This window comes from Marmota monax, unplaced genomic scaffold, assembly GCF_021218885.2.
Source record: "Marmota monax isolate L192 unplaced genomic scaffold, Marmota_monax_Labrador192_F-V1.1 WCK01_AAM20220418_F8-fsc00001, whole genome shotgun sequence".
Classification (NCBI taxonomy): domain Eukaryota; kingdom Metazoa; phylum Chordata; class Mammalia; order Rodentia; family Sciuridae; genus Marmota; species Marmota monax.
Window position 1 is genome coordinate 17,686,636 of NW_026693777.1, and position 14,405 is coordinate 17,701,040.

General features: G+C 51.8%; 1 protein-coding gene across 3 annotated transcripts in view; it reads left to right on the forward strand.

Moving 5' to 3' along the window:
- The window catches only part of Actn1 (actinin alpha 1), a 94,283-nt gene extending 80,177 nt beyond the window's left edge, over positions 1 to 14,106 (forward strand). The window contains exons 11-22 of one of the 3 annotated variants that reach the window (XM_058584543.1): positions 624 to 771; positions 3,811 to 3,961; positions 4,516 to 4,624; positions 5,048 to 5,188; positions 6,213 to 6,395; positions 6,564 to 6,698; positions 7,802 to 7,981; positions 9,010 to 9,156; positions 10,092 to 10,172; positions 10,637 to 10,702; positions 11,722 to 11,880; positions 13,195 to 14,106. In XM_058584543.1, coding sequence (XP_058440526.1) covers positions 624 to 771; positions 3,811 to 3,961; positions 4,516 to 4,624; positions 5,048 to 5,188; positions 6,213 to 6,395; positions 6,564 to 6,698; positions 7,802 to 7,981; positions 9,010 to 9,156; positions 10,092 to 10,172; positions 10,637 to 10,702; positions 11,722 to 11,880; positions 13,195 to 13,353 — 1,659 coding nt within the window. In that variant the 3' untranslated portion in view covers positions 13,354 to 14,106. The remainder of the gene's footprint in view (positions 1 to 623; positions 772 to 3,810; positions 3,962 to 4,515; positions 4,625 to 5,047; positions 5,189 to 6,212; positions 6,396 to 6,563; positions 6,699 to 7,801; positions 7,982 to 9,009; positions 9,157 to 10,091; positions 10,173 to 10,636; positions 10,703 to 11,721; positions 11,881 to 13,194) is intronic. The other 2 variants (XM_046461044.2, XM_046461043.2) reach the window with 2 other exon arrangements.
- The last annotated feature ends 299 nt before the right edge of the window (positions 14,107 to 14,405 follow it).

Sequence of the window (14,405 nt, forward strand, 5' to 3'; positions counted from 1 at the left end):
CTTTTAGGTGGCCAGAGCAGCTGTTGGCCTAATTGGGGTGCTCTTGCAAAGTTGAAAAGTTGCCCTGGGTGGGACAGATGCAGCCTGGCCCTGGGGGGCATGGTAGAAAGGATGAGGCATAGGCCAGGTTCAGCCCCAAGTGTGCTCACCTGGGTGTCCTTGCACTGATAGTAGAGGTGGCTCTGTCTGAAGGGGTATGTGGGCTTGTGCTCAGCAGCTGTCCCTCTCAGAACCTTGGGCTGGGTCAACCAGGCTACTGCCCAGAGGCCTGAATCCAGGAATGTGGTGGTGGCGGTGGGGTGGCCCCAGTGCCTGCTTGCCCCATTCATTGTTGTTCTGGTTCCCTGACTGGCCATGAATACCTCTGTGATCGACCACAGTCCTGTGGGAAGCCAGACCTGGGCAGGGAGGGCCTTGAGCTCTTATCCTACAGGACTTCATGCTCAGAAGCCCTGTGGCTGGTGGCTTATGTGGAGGTGGGCTGGGATGGCTGGCTGGGGTGGGTGTGGGGCAGAGATTGGGAAGAGGTTCCTCCTGGAAGACACGGAGCAGTTGTAGGGGTCCCAGAGGGCTGGGGTCCAGGCCCAGGCCAAGTCCTGACCCCGTGCCTCCCATCCCTGCAGGACATCAACAATGCCTGGGGCTGCCTGGAGCAGGCAGAGAAGGGCTATGAGGAGTGGCTCCTGAATGAGATCCGGAGGCTGGAGCGGCTGGACCACCTGGCGGAGAAGTTCCGGCAGAAGGCCTCCATCCACGAGGCCTGGACGGATGGTGAGGCCCCCCCAGCCCCACCTCTTCAGATGTTCTGGCTTTGCAACTCTCCCACCCGGCCACCAGCCCTGGCTCCTTCCTTCTCTTGCTAGTCCTGTCTTGTACTGGTGCTCTGGCACTGGGCAAGCTCATTAGCCTTTTGGTTGCCTTGGTTTCATCATCTGTAAAATAACAGATCCAACCTGATAGGGGAGAAGTAAATCAATGAAGGCATGGGCAGTACTGACAGGAGTTCCCGACATAGTACAGTGCTATCTAAATGCTAGTTTGTAATTGTTCTTGTCACTGTCATTGTTTTTCCTCTCCTGAGTCACTGAGTGGGTTTGAACCCTGGCTCTGCCCCTTGGAAGCAGCATAAGTTAGAATTGGTGCCTTAACCTTGGGTCTGTTCCCAAATCTGTAAAATACAGGGGATGGTGTGCCCTCCTGTGTTGGATTCCTTTGCTGCTGTGAAGAGTCACCACACATTTGGTGGCTTAAAGCAACAGAAATTCATCCTCACAGTTCAGGAGTCCTAAACTGAAGTGTCGGCAGGGTTGGTTCCTTGTGGAGGCTCCAAAGGGAGAGTATGTTCTGTGCTGCTTCCCAGCTTCTGGTGGAGGCCAGCCGTCCCTGGTATATCCCTTGTCTTGTCACTGTGTCCTCTGGTCCCTGCCTGCATCCTCACGGGGCTTCTCTGTGTCTCTGAGACTAAATTGCTCCTTTTCCTAGTAAAGACCTTAAATCAGTTTAACCTCATCTTACCTTGCTTATATCTGCACAATCCCTATTTCCAAATTCTGGGGTGGTGGGGAGGATGACACTAGTCAACCTCGTGAAACCTCTTCCTAGAGTGTTCGTGGTCCTAGAGTGTTCGTGAGGCTTACATACTAGTACATTTTCCACCTGGTTCAGGGCCCAGCGGGTACAGTGCATTCGGTAAAGAGCAGCTCTTGACATTTTTTTCCCTCTGTGTCCTTCCCCCTTTCTTTGACCTTGAGGTACTTGGAACCACGTCTGGAGTCTACTCATGAGTGGCCAAGGTTAACTCTGAAGAGACAGTCATACTTGGGGGGGTCTTTCCTTAGAACTCCCGCCAGGGCTGGAGGGAGGGATGGCTGCCTCTCCCGCCCTGCAGGTCTTATCAGCTGACGTCCCTGGGCTGGCAGAGCTCAAAGCCCTAAGATTCCCCCTTTCAGCCCTTTTTTGTGCTTCTCAGACTAGAAATGAATAAGGAGAGCCACACCCTGTGGCCATTTGGGAGTAGCCTGGCTTGATCCAGGGGCTAGGAGTGAGCTAGACTCAGCTAAGGGGTGTGGGTGTACTGCCCTGTGGGAAGCGCGTGGGCAAGTTCTGAGTAGAAGGGGATGGTGGAGAGGGCTCTAATTTACCCACTTGCTGCTAGTGTCTCCTCCTGGGTCAAGAAACAGCTCACAGCCACGACACAGGCAAGGGTGCCCCATTGCCATGCCAGCATAACCTCTAGGGAAAGCAGTTTGGCTATCTGCATTCACACCCAATGACTTAATTAATTGCAGTCTAACCTGGGAGTTGCATTTCTTGACTAAGGAATCAACCCTGAACTTGAGGAAATCAGGCCTGGAGGCTTTTGTGGTGAGACATCTACCACAGTGCATCTCGCCCTCATGCCCACAGCAGGGCTATGAATGGTTCCTCATCCGGGTGGGTGAGTGGGGTGGCACAGGCTGCTCTCTCTGGCATAGTTTTTGCATCTGAGGATTCAACCAACTGTGGGTTGAGATGTTGAAAACAAAAAAGAACTTCATCTGTATTGCACCCTAAATGATACAACATAATGACATTTGCATAGCATTTGCATTGTATTAGTTATTACAAGCAATCTAGAGATCATTTTAAATATACAGAAGAAGCTGTGCATCTGCAATCCCAGCTCCTTGGGAGGCTGAGGCAGGAGGATCCAAGCTGGAGGCCAACCTGGGCAACTTACAGAAACCCTGTCTTAAAATAAAATAAAAAGGGCTGGGGGTGTAGTTCTGTGATAAAGTGTACAGGATGATGTGCGCAGGTTATATGCAAATACTACACCATTTTATATAAAGGACTTGAGCATCTGCCAGTTTTGGTGTTTGCAAGGGATCCAGGAACCAATCCCACCTGGACACTGAGGGACAACGGGACATGGGAAGTCTGTGGAGCCACAGGGGAAATTCTGATCATGTGCTGATAAATATTTGAAAAGCAGAAAACAATTTATGCCCAGTATCTTAACATAATGTCCATATAAGGAAAAACTGGATAGGAGTAAATAAGTAGGCTCCTAAGTCATTCTGACATACAGGCATCCAGAAAGCTTCAAAATCGAACAAGCTTGCATTCATGGAAGGAACATTGGGCTGGGTATGGTGGTACATACCTATAATCCCAGCAGCTCAGGAGGCTGAGGCAGGAGGATCGTGAGTTCAAAGTCAGCCTCAGCAACTTAGCGAGGCCCTAAGCAACTCAGTGAGACCATGTCTCTAAATAAAATAGAAAAAAAGTGGCCTCTGGGTCCAATCCCCAGTGCCACCCCACCCCAAAAAAAGGGGATTGGGAATGATGAAATTTCAGTGGCCTGGCTGATCCACTTTCTTTCCACCCCTGACAGTATTCCACCTCTTATTGCTCATAAGGTCCCATGGGTGCTGTTGTAAGCAGACTTCTTTTTTTTTTTTTTGAGGGGGGGGAGAGAATATTTATTGTGTTTAGTTTTCGGTAGACACAACATCTTTATTTTATTTGTGTGTGGTGCTGAGGATCGAACCCAGCGCCCCACGCATGCCAGGCAAGCACGTTACCGCTTGAGCCACATCCCCAGCCCTGTAAGCAGACTTCTAAGAGACTGGGGGGGGTTGACGTTCCTAGTTGTTCCCCATAGTTGTTCTGGCGGCACCCCTGCTTTCTCACACCGCGGATCGCTGTGTGGTGCACACCTCCATGGAGTTGCTTGGGCCTGAGGGAGGAATGCCTGGGGCCAAGAAGATGCCCCCTCCCATGCTCGCCATTTCTTGCTCAGCCGGGCACCCCTCTCTTTCAACTCAGGCAAAGAGGCCATGCTGCGGCAGAAGGATTATGAGACGGCCACCCTGTCTGAGATCAAGGCCCTGCTCAAGAAGCACGAGGCCTTTGAGAGCGACCTGGCTGCCCACCAGGACCGTGTGGAGCAGATAGCGGCCATCGCACAGGAGCTCAAGTAGGCCTGCCCCGGTTACCCCCACCCTTTTGTGCCCTGAAACAGGGTTGAGGCTCAGCTTTCTCAGCTGCTGCGGGAGTGCCAGGTGGCTGGGGGATGTGAGGGGGGTACAGATGGTGCCCAGGTGTGGAGGGAGCCCATACAGAAGGCAAGGAATGCCTCCGGGTGGGGAAGGAGCCCGGACTACTCCCTTCCTGTGATAGGCCTTTGGTCCTCATCTGTCACTCATATGGGACCAGAGGGTGACTCAACCTTGGTTCTGAGTGCTGAGCTGTCTCCTTGGTCCTTGGTGGCTCCCTGCCATGGGGCACTGAGGTCAAGGAAGGCATCACCTCCTGCTTTGGTTGGGGCGGGGCCACTGGAGATGGGGACTGGCCTTTGATCTCCTGCCTGTAGTCTTCTGAGGCCAAGGAAGTGAGAGGGGTACTGGAAAGTCTACAGAAGGGGGCACCCCTGACTCTCCAGCACCACTGGCACTCCCAGCTTCAGGAGGAGGGAGAGTAGGCCCCCCAAATTAACCGACCTCACCTGACTTTCTCGTCTCTTCTCCCCAGTGAGCTCGACTATTACGACTCACCCAGTGTCAATGCTCGCTGCCAAAAGATCTGTGACCAGTGGGACAATCTGGGGGCTCTAACACAGAAGCGGAGGGAAGCTCTAGAGGTGAGGACCTTACAGGTAGAGCATGGCCCGTGGCCCTGTGTGTACCCCTTCCCCCTCCTTGGTTCCCTTTGCTTTAAACAGCTCTGGTTCCCCAGACTTCTCCACCGTGGGCCTGAGTGTGGAGATGCCTCCTCTCTGACCCCAACTCTATCTCATCCTCCCAGTTGAGTGCACTGAACAACCCAAGCCATTTGAGAACTTTCTTGTTTTGTGGGTCAGATTCTCTGGGGGCCAGGCCAGGTGACTCCAGCGAGAGGTGGCCCATCCACCTGACAAAGACCCAGGGATACCTGTTCTTTTTGCCTGGCTCAGTCCAGTGCTTCTAGATAGGGCTGTCCAGGAAGATCTCGGTGGGGGTGGGGGCGGGGTCTCTGGGCATCCCTCTGCTAAACACCCCACCCCCACTCCATTCGGCACTCCCAGCGGACGGAGAAGCTACTGGAGACCATTGACCAGCTGTACCTAGAGTACGCCAAGCGGGCCGCGCCTTTCAACAACTGGATGGAGGGCGCCATGGAGGACCTGCAGGACACCTTCATCGTGCACACCATCGAGGAGATCCAGGTAGGCCACATCCCCTCTCCAGAGACCTCTCCCCCAGCTGCTCCTGGCCCATGCTCTGTAAGTCCCACTCCCCCCCGTAGGGTTGATGAGGAAGAGCATCCCAGAATTCCATAGATCTGAAACTTTGCATTTTATTTATTTTGACCAGATAATATGTGTACATGCTATAACATCCCAAAGTAAAAGGGGTGTATGATAAGGTCTCCCATCTGCTTCTGTCCCCTAACCCCCCATTTCCCCTCCCCAGAGGTAAACAAAATATCTCTGCATACACAAACAAGTATATTCATTTATATGTTCTTCTCAACACCCCCTAAACCCACATTTTTTGTACCCAAAAAGTAGCTTCTAGCCAGGTGTGGTGGTACATGCCTGTAATTGCAGCAACTTGTGAGGCTAAAGCAGGAGGATTGTAAGTTTGAGGCCAGCTTTGATAATTTAGTGAGATCCTGTCTCAAAATGAAATAAAAAACAGGACTGGGGATGTAGCTTGGAGGTAAACACCCCTGGGATAAATCCCTGATACCACCAAAAAAAAAAAAGCTTCTGTTATATACTTTATATTTCCTGAGCCTTGATTTGTACTATAATAGTTATCTTGGAGCTCATTGCATAATTAACATCTTCCTCTATCTGCTATATAACTGCAAAGTATTAGATTCAAAAAGAGAAGCAGAGAGCTGAGGGAACTATTGTTGGGGGAGGTCACCTGGAGAGCAGAGCTCAGGGGTCCCCGTTGTCCTTGATTTGAGGGATGTTGAATGCCCCAGGGAGGTTAGGACAGCCTCACCAGTCCCTTGGGTGCAGCCGTGGCTTTGATGGAAGCTCTGCCTTCCCCTTCCTGTGGCCATCCTGCCTTCCTGATTCTCAGCCACCAAAGTGGCTGAGATGCCTTCAGGTCTCTCATGGCCCTTCTACCTGCATCTGTCCTGGGACTTCTAGGGCTCCTTTCACTCATCTAGTCCAAGGGACACACAGCCCCTCTGAATGTCTGTACTGATCCTGCGTCCTTGTGTCTGTCTAGGGACTGACCACAGCCCACGAGCAGTTCAAGGCCACCCTCCCTGATGCTGACAAGGAGCGCCTGGCCATCCTGGGCATCCACAACGAGGTGTCCAAGATCGTCCAGACCTACCACGTCAACATGGCAGGCACCAACCCCTACACAACCATCACGCCTCAGGAGATCAATGGCAAATGGGACCACGTGAGTTGAAGGGCCTGGTGACTAATTTTTCTTGATTCATTTTTATTGTTTCATAGTGAACATTCATTATTTGTCCGCATAGTGAGTGAATTTCTGGAACAGGTCAACACCTTGACTGCTGTCCTTGTCTGACCCACCCCTGACATCCCTCGGTTGTCTCCACCCCAGGTGCGACAGCTTGTGCCGCGGAGGGACCAAGCTCTGACCGAGGAGCATGCCCGCCAGCAGCACAAGGAGAGGTTACGCAAGCAGTTTGGGGCCCAGGCCAACGTCATCGGGCCCTGGATCCAGACCAAGATGGAGGTGGGTCCTGTTGTAAGAAGCTGGGGGCTTCCCCACACCATCCCTGCCAGGCAGGCGGCCTGCTTCCTCTTGGGCAGGACCCACGGAGAACTGAAGGCTGAGTCCACAGTTGTTCTGCTGTCCTGCAGGGGAGTGTGGAGTCCTGTGCAGGGAAGGCAGATGGGCTCGATCCCAGTGTCTGATCTGGGAGTAAGCACACACTACAGAGCTGCATATGGCAGTCCCCAAGGACCACCAGCTCCTGAACACCTGGGTCAGCTTCAGCCCTATGGCTTTCCTCTTGGCTGGGCCTCCCCTTCCTCCATTGCTGCTCCCCTGGCAACGGGCTCAGTCAAAGAGGGTGCTCCGCCCAGAAAGCAAGCTGGGCTGTCCCTAATCAAGTGTAGATTTTGGGGGGGAATTATGTGGGCTCGTTGGTGGAGAAAGTGCACCACTTGGCTAGAGCGTGGTCTCTGAGCTCCTCGAGGGCAGAGACCAATTGAAATTCATGTTTGTGTGCATATCTTTCCTTCCTCCAGCACATGGTGTTTAGAAAATGCTCAGGGGATATTGGCAGGACTGAATCGAATGGGCTGAGGTCGGCTGATGTGAGTGAAGACAGGCAAATGTAGATGTGGACATTAGGTCTGGTCCTTTAGGGGGGGGGGTGATGGGGGCTCAGGAGGGCTGAGCAGGAGCCTAGGAGGCAAAATAGCAGGAGTGGTGGCCACTGGGGAGGACCTGGCTCAGGGGACACTGAGAAGCTCCCTGAGATGGCCAGTGGTTAATAATGAGGCTTGGGAAGAGGATTTGAAAAGAGAGTGAAGGAATGAATGTTTAGGTCAGCAACTGACCGTGCAGCCCCGTCCTGAGGCTGACAGGTACCTGAGAGACAAGAGATTTCATCCGATGGTAATGCTTATTTCATAACTTTACGATGCTCTTTTCCTACCAAGGAACATCACACTAAATGTGTAGTGATTACCAGTGCTGGCCTCCCTAGGCCTGGGATGGGAACTGAAAATCTTCCTGGTAGTTAACCTATATGACCTTTAGAGCTCAGTCCCCACCCCATGAGTGAAGGGTGGGGCAGGCTCTCAAGGTACCTCCTTCTGGATGAGCAGGAGATTGGGAGGATCTCCATTGAAATGCATGGGACCCTGGAGGACCAGCTCAGCCACCTGCGACAATACGAGAAGAGCATTGTCAACTACAAGCCAAAGATTGACCAGCTGGAAGGTGACCACCAGCTGATCCAGGAGGCTCTCATCTTTGACAACAAGCACACCAACTACACCATGGAGGTGAGTGGGGCAGAGCTGCAGATCCCCTTCTCTCCTCCACCTGGGCTGGGGTGGGCTGAGGAGGAGTTAACCCCCTCCCAAGGAGTCTGGTCATACTAGCAGGATAAGTGCTCACATCTCTTTGCCCTTGAAGCTCCCCATCTTCAATCTGCAGTGCCTTCTGGATGATCCAGGGAACTTTTGGGGAGTGTATACTTCTTGGCTTTATCTCCAGAATTTGCTTTCTCATTCTGGGATGGAGCTTGGGCATCTATTTTTTTTTTTTTTTTTTTTAAGTTGTAGATGGACACAATACCTTTGTTTATTTTTATGCGGTTCCAGGAATCGAACCCAGTGCCTCAGGCATGTTAGGCAAGGCCCTCTATCACTGAGCCCCAGCCCCAAGGGCATCTAAATTTTTAATAAGCACTCCCAGCGAATCTGATACTGGTGGGCTCCAGGCACTGGCCTGGGCACCAGCTTCAAATGACTGACATTCTGAGAAGCATGTTGTAAGGCAGTTTCCTCCTATGTGCACATCATAGAGGATGCTTACACAAACTAAGACGGCCACACCATCACTAAGTGACTTTGTTTATTTGGCCTGATGCCTACCAGAAGGTCCTCCTGTGGCACATAACGGCACTTGTGTTGACTGTGAAGTGTGTACGAGCACGTGCACGTGTTTGTGTATGTGGTGGGGTTGGGTTCAGGGAATCACCCAGTTTAATCCTTCCCATGTCAAGTCTGCTTTCCTTCCCCAACCGACCCCCACTGCCAAGCCTGGTCTTCTTGCTGTCCCAGACAGAGGCCAGCACCATGCCCTCTTCATTCGCTAGAGTCTTGTGTCCTGATAGGTTGTCCTTGTCTCAGTTCTTCTCCCTCTGGTGATACTGTGACTGCAGACAGAAGGCCCAGTTTGATTGCTTTGACTGTTTTCAAGAGTGGAGAGGAGGAATAGGGAGGGGCAGCCCAGGCCTGGGGGATCTCCACTGAGATGCATGAGGCCCTGGGGCCCCTTTTGCTGACAAGCCTCTTGCCCACTGCAGCATATCCGCGTGGGCTGGGAGCAGCTGCTCACCACCATCGCCAGGACCATCAACGAGGTGGAAAACCAGATCCTGACACGGGATGCCAAGGGCATCAGCCAGGAGCAGATGAATGAGTTCCGGGCCTCTTTCAACCACTTTGACCGGGTGAGAGCCCCACTCCTCACTCATTTAGAGCTGCCCCCAGCCCCTGACCTAGGGCCCTGGAGGGCACTGCCCAGGGTGTGGGCCACTATGCAAGGCCTGGTTCCCGGGTGGGTGAGGAGCAGGGAGAGGAGGAAGCTCCGCCAGCTTGGCCCGACTCCTGTGCCTCGCGGAGCCTGCCTTGGCAAGTCTGTTGTGACTTCCCCTAAGCCTCCCTGCTTTCCTGGAGAGAGTGCTCTTGTTGAAGGTGGGGAGAAGACCCTTGACCCCTGGCCCTCGCTCTCCTACCATGAGGAATCAACCCTCACAGCGAGGCTACCAGAGTCTCAAATGAAGGCCTGCTGCCCCTGGCTGTGGGAACCGACCCTCACCTCTGCCTCAGGGGACAGAGAAGAGACTCCTTCCTACCCCAACCTGCTGCCTTTGGGACACTTTAGTGGGGATGTTGGAGTCCTCTGTCCTGGGTTTTCATCTCAGCCCCAGGACAGGCCAAGTGTACAGTGGGCTGCCCCTTCCCAGTGCCCTGGGGCTTGGGGCAGCCACAATGGTGGGAGAAGCATGGGGTCAGTTGCTGTCCACCACCTTGCCTGCTTCCTGCCCTCCAGGCACGTGGGTGGGAGGAGCCTGGGGGAGACCTGGGTGGCTTGGAGCACTCCTGGGGGAGCTTCTCACTCCTGCGCCCCTCCTGCCCTGCTTCACAGAGCAGGGCTGCGTGTGCCAGAGACTGGGCTCCTCTGGAACGTCATCCGTGTGTCTAACTATGTGCACTTTTATCTTCCCTCTCCCCTGCCTCTCCACCTCCACCCTCTCCATCGCATGCCTTTGTCCCTGTGTCTCCCCACACACCACCCTCCACTGGGGCATGGCCCACCCCCACCCTCACGGCCTTCACCTCCCTGGCACCGCATGGCTGGCTGCCTGGCGCACCACGGCCCTAGGATCACTCCGGCACGCTGGGTCCTGAGGAGTTCAAAGCCTGCCTCATCAGCTTGGGCTATGACATTGGCAACGACCCCCAGGTACTCGCCTCCTGCATGGAGCACACTCAGGGGTGGCCTCCGGGGCGAGAAATAATGCGTTTCTCCTTTTTCTCTTCTCTCTCTGTCTGGATCTCCCTGACCCCTTCCCGTGGGCCATGGGCCTCGTCCTCTCCTGCCATCCATGCCTATTCTATGTTGGGCTTCTCCTTCCACTGCTGTGCCCTCTGCCCTTGGTTGTCGTCTGTGGGAACCTGCTGGGGCCCACATTCATCTCTCCTCGCCGCTCTTCATTCTGTGGATGGATTTTGCATTCCTCTCTGCTTTTCTCTTTTCTGTGGACATTTTTCCTGGACATGTTCCTCCTCTCTGTTCTTTCCTGACCCGCAAACCATAAATCTCACCCTCTTCTCTGGCTGTCTGTACCCTGTCTTCCTGGCCCCTGGCTGGCGCTTCCTTCTTCCACCTGTCTCTGCCTCCTGTATCTTGGTGCCACTGCCCCACAGAAGAAGACAGGCATGATGGACACGGATGATTTCCGCGCCTGCCTTATCTCCATGGGTTACAACATGGTAACGTAAACCCCACCCTCTGTCTGCCAGGCCTTGGCCTGCCCTGGCAAGAGGAGGCAGCTAGCTGGCTGGAGAAGCCAAGTCCTAGCAATGCAGGCAGGAAAGATTGTGGTTTGGACATTCAGGGTTTGGGGTTGGCCCTGGTTCATCTCACATGAGGGCCTGGAGCTTTCGATTTCTTCCCCTGCCCTGATGATGGCTCCATTGAGGCCTGCCACCGCTCTGCCATAGTCCCAGGCCTCTCTGTAACCTTCTTAGCATGCCCTCCCTTGTCTAGGGTTCTAAGCAGGGCAGGGTGTTTCGCTGGGCAGTCAGGTAACTTCTGGCCATGGTGCAAAGTGCAGAGCCCGTGGGCTTCCCAGCAAGGGTGAGGGCTGGGGTAGAAACCATGAACTTGGAAGTAAATCCCTGCTCCTCCATTACTAGCTTGTGGCCTCAGATGAAGTAAAGGGAACCCATAGGACTGTTGTAAAGATGAAATGAGGGAATCTAACATAAGGCTGGCACTTAGAAAATACAGAGTGGTAGAGAGACAGCGCCTATCTGAGTTGAAATACTAGCTCCCTACTCACTGGCTACGTGACCTTGGGAAAGCCACTTAGTCTGTCTGGACCTCAGATTTCTCTTCTGTACAATGGACATAATAAGATTCTATATGGTTCTAGGGAGGCTTAAATGAACTAAAATATCTAAAAGCATTTAGAATAGTGCCTGGCATATAGTATATGCTCTGTAGAATTAGCCTTTGTTAATGGTATTGTCATTATAATGAATACCAGCATTATTTTCTCCAGGGGGAACCCAGACACCTGTAGCAGGTGGGAAGCCCAGAGCTGGGTCTCCACTGTTGAGTGTTGAGACCCTGTCATACCCTTAGTGTGACCCAGGTTAAGGTCACGGAACTGTCGTACCCTCCTCTTCCAGCCATAGACTACTCTGATCCCCAGGGGTTTGAGGTCCATCTGATATATTCTCAGCAGGCCATGGGCTGACAGGCCTGGGTTGACTGTTTCCTCCAGGGAGAGGCAGAATTTGCCCGCATCATGAGCATCGTGGACCCCAACCGCCTGGGGGTAGTGACATTCCAGGCCTTCATTGACTTCATGTCCCGAGAGACGGCTGACACGGATACAGCAGACCAGGTCATGGCTTCCTTCAAGATCCTGGCCGGAGACAAGGTGAGTCTACTATGGTGTGGGCACCATGCTGGGTGGCAGGCACTGCCTGGATCTGATCTGGAGGGGTGGGGTGGGATGTGAGTACCTCATTACCCCTTTCTCCAGGACCCCATTATGCCTCTAGTTACTTGCACCTCTACCCCTTTTTGCAATGCCTGGGGCTCAGCAAAGGTGTTAGGACAAGGCATTAATTTAAAGGGTCCCCTGCCAGGAGGACTACATATCAGTGAGGGATTCCTGCACATTGTGATGAGATGATGGAGGATGGAAGGTGGTGGAAGGCAGTAGAATGGGTTGGGGTATGTGGTTGAACAATGGAACTCCATCTGAGAATCCCTGGGATTTCATCCTTATGCCCTGCTGGGCACAGGTATGGAATATAGGTGGGAAGCAAGATAAGGGGATGGGGTGAAAGAAGGAAGCATGCCTCTCATTTTTCTACTCTTGAGAGTGGCCTGCTTCAGGTTTCCAAATCTGAGTCCCCTGTCATGCCCCACTTAGCCCCTCAGTGCCCCTCCCACTTTTCCAATGCTATCTGTATGCAGAGGCCAGAGGCCCAGTCCAGGTCTTAGCCATCTGAAATGATCATCAGTGAACCCAGATGTCACTCAGACCCACAGCCATTTTTAGACCAGAGAACTTGAAGGGATCTGTCAGAGCCACAGATCCCTCTAATGTTCTAGAAAAGACAGCTTCTGAGCAGACCTATCACAGGTACACAAGAGGGGCAGGGTGAAGGCAAAGACCCACGCTGACGGCTGGCTAGAATGGGGTAAGGGTCATACTTTTGAAGATGGTTAAGACAGCCAGATAGGTTTTAAATGCTGTCTGGCAGGGATGCCGAAACTGGATGCTCATCTTAATCTGCTGGAGGTCTCCTTAAAATTTAACTCTCTGGTTGAGATTTTCCAGAGAGCCCAATTAAGTGGGAGTGGGATCCCTCAGGAATCTCTGTGTTCAAGCAGAGTGCCTGTTGACATTGCTCCATCATGGGATTATTGCAGACTAGTAGTGTGATACATGAGAAGATTATTAGTATAATTAAATGTGGAATTAGTTTGGAAAGAGGCTAAAGTAGATATAGAAACGGAAAATATGAAATGATTTTTAAAATATATTAGGTGTATATATACATATACAGAGTGTGTATGTGTGTATGTATGTTTGGATTTATATGTATAGATCCAAAAGAACTAGGAGGGAGTGTAAATGGGGATGGCCTAGGTTACCTAAGGTCACCGGAAAGTTTACAGCCACAGGGTTTTGCGGCCCTGCCAACTGGCTTTGCGGCACCTGACCACTCTCTATCTGCAGAACTACATCACAGGTGACGAACTGCGCCGAGAGCTGCCGCCCGACCAGGCCGAGTACTGCATCGCACGAATGGCCCCCTACAACGGCCCAGACTCCGTGCCCGGTGCTCTGGACTACATGTCCTTCTCCACGGCACTGTATGGCGAGAGTGACCTCTAACCCGCCCCAGCCCCTCGGCCCCTACGCCGTGCGCACCCCGCCCTGCACCTCCGCTGCCCCCGTCTCCTGCCCGAGTTTGGTTTCAGCTCTCAGCCTCCAACGGAGCAAGCTGGGACCACACGGCCTCGAACCTCCCTGCCCGCGAAGTGACAGTTTACAAAATTATTTTCTGCAAAAAAGGAAAAAAAAAAAAAGTTATGTTTAAAAAGTTAAAAAAAAAAAAACCAAAAAATTACATATTTTATTATAGAAAAAGTATTTTTTTTCTCCACCAGACTTAAATGGAAAAGAGGAAAAATTAACTATTTGCACCAAAATGTTTTTGTTTTGTTGTGACATAGGAAAATAACCAAGCACAAAGTTTTATTCCATTCTTTTACTGATTTTTTTTTTCTTCTTCTATCTGTTTCATCTGCTGTATTCATTTCTCCAATCTCATGTCCTCTTGGTGGGGGGTGGGGGGAGGGGTACTCTTGTCAAAGACACATTGGTGCATGTGTGTTTGCTAGCTCACTTGTCCATGAAAATATTTTATGATATTAAAGAAAATCTTTTGAAATGGCTGTTTTTTAAGGAAGATAATTTATGTGGCTTCTGATTTTTAAATCTCCTCAGAGGTGTGGCTAGCCTCTTTATCAGTGCATACTTTTTTAAAAAGAATTTAATATTGCTATCAAAAATAGATAAACTTGGAGATTATGGACAACTTTGATATTGCTTGGCACAGACCATATTAAAACAACGCTCCCATGATGTCTCTTTGCTCCTTGATTGCTGTTTTCTGGAAGTATGGGGGTGATTGGAGATGGTATGGGGCACCTGTACACACCTGTACCCACCTCTGATGTGTTTTTGACTGAAACACTTCAGTTTCTTCATTTGGAAAAGGAAAAGGTGGTTTCCTCACAGAAGTTAAAAATAAGATGAAGAATGTGTGGGGCACTCCCAGATGATAAGCCCCATCTTCCTTTGTTCTCTATAGCATCATATAGCTATGTGACATCCCTGACTCCTTTTGTTTTTTGCTACAGGGTACAGCTTGAGTCACCTCA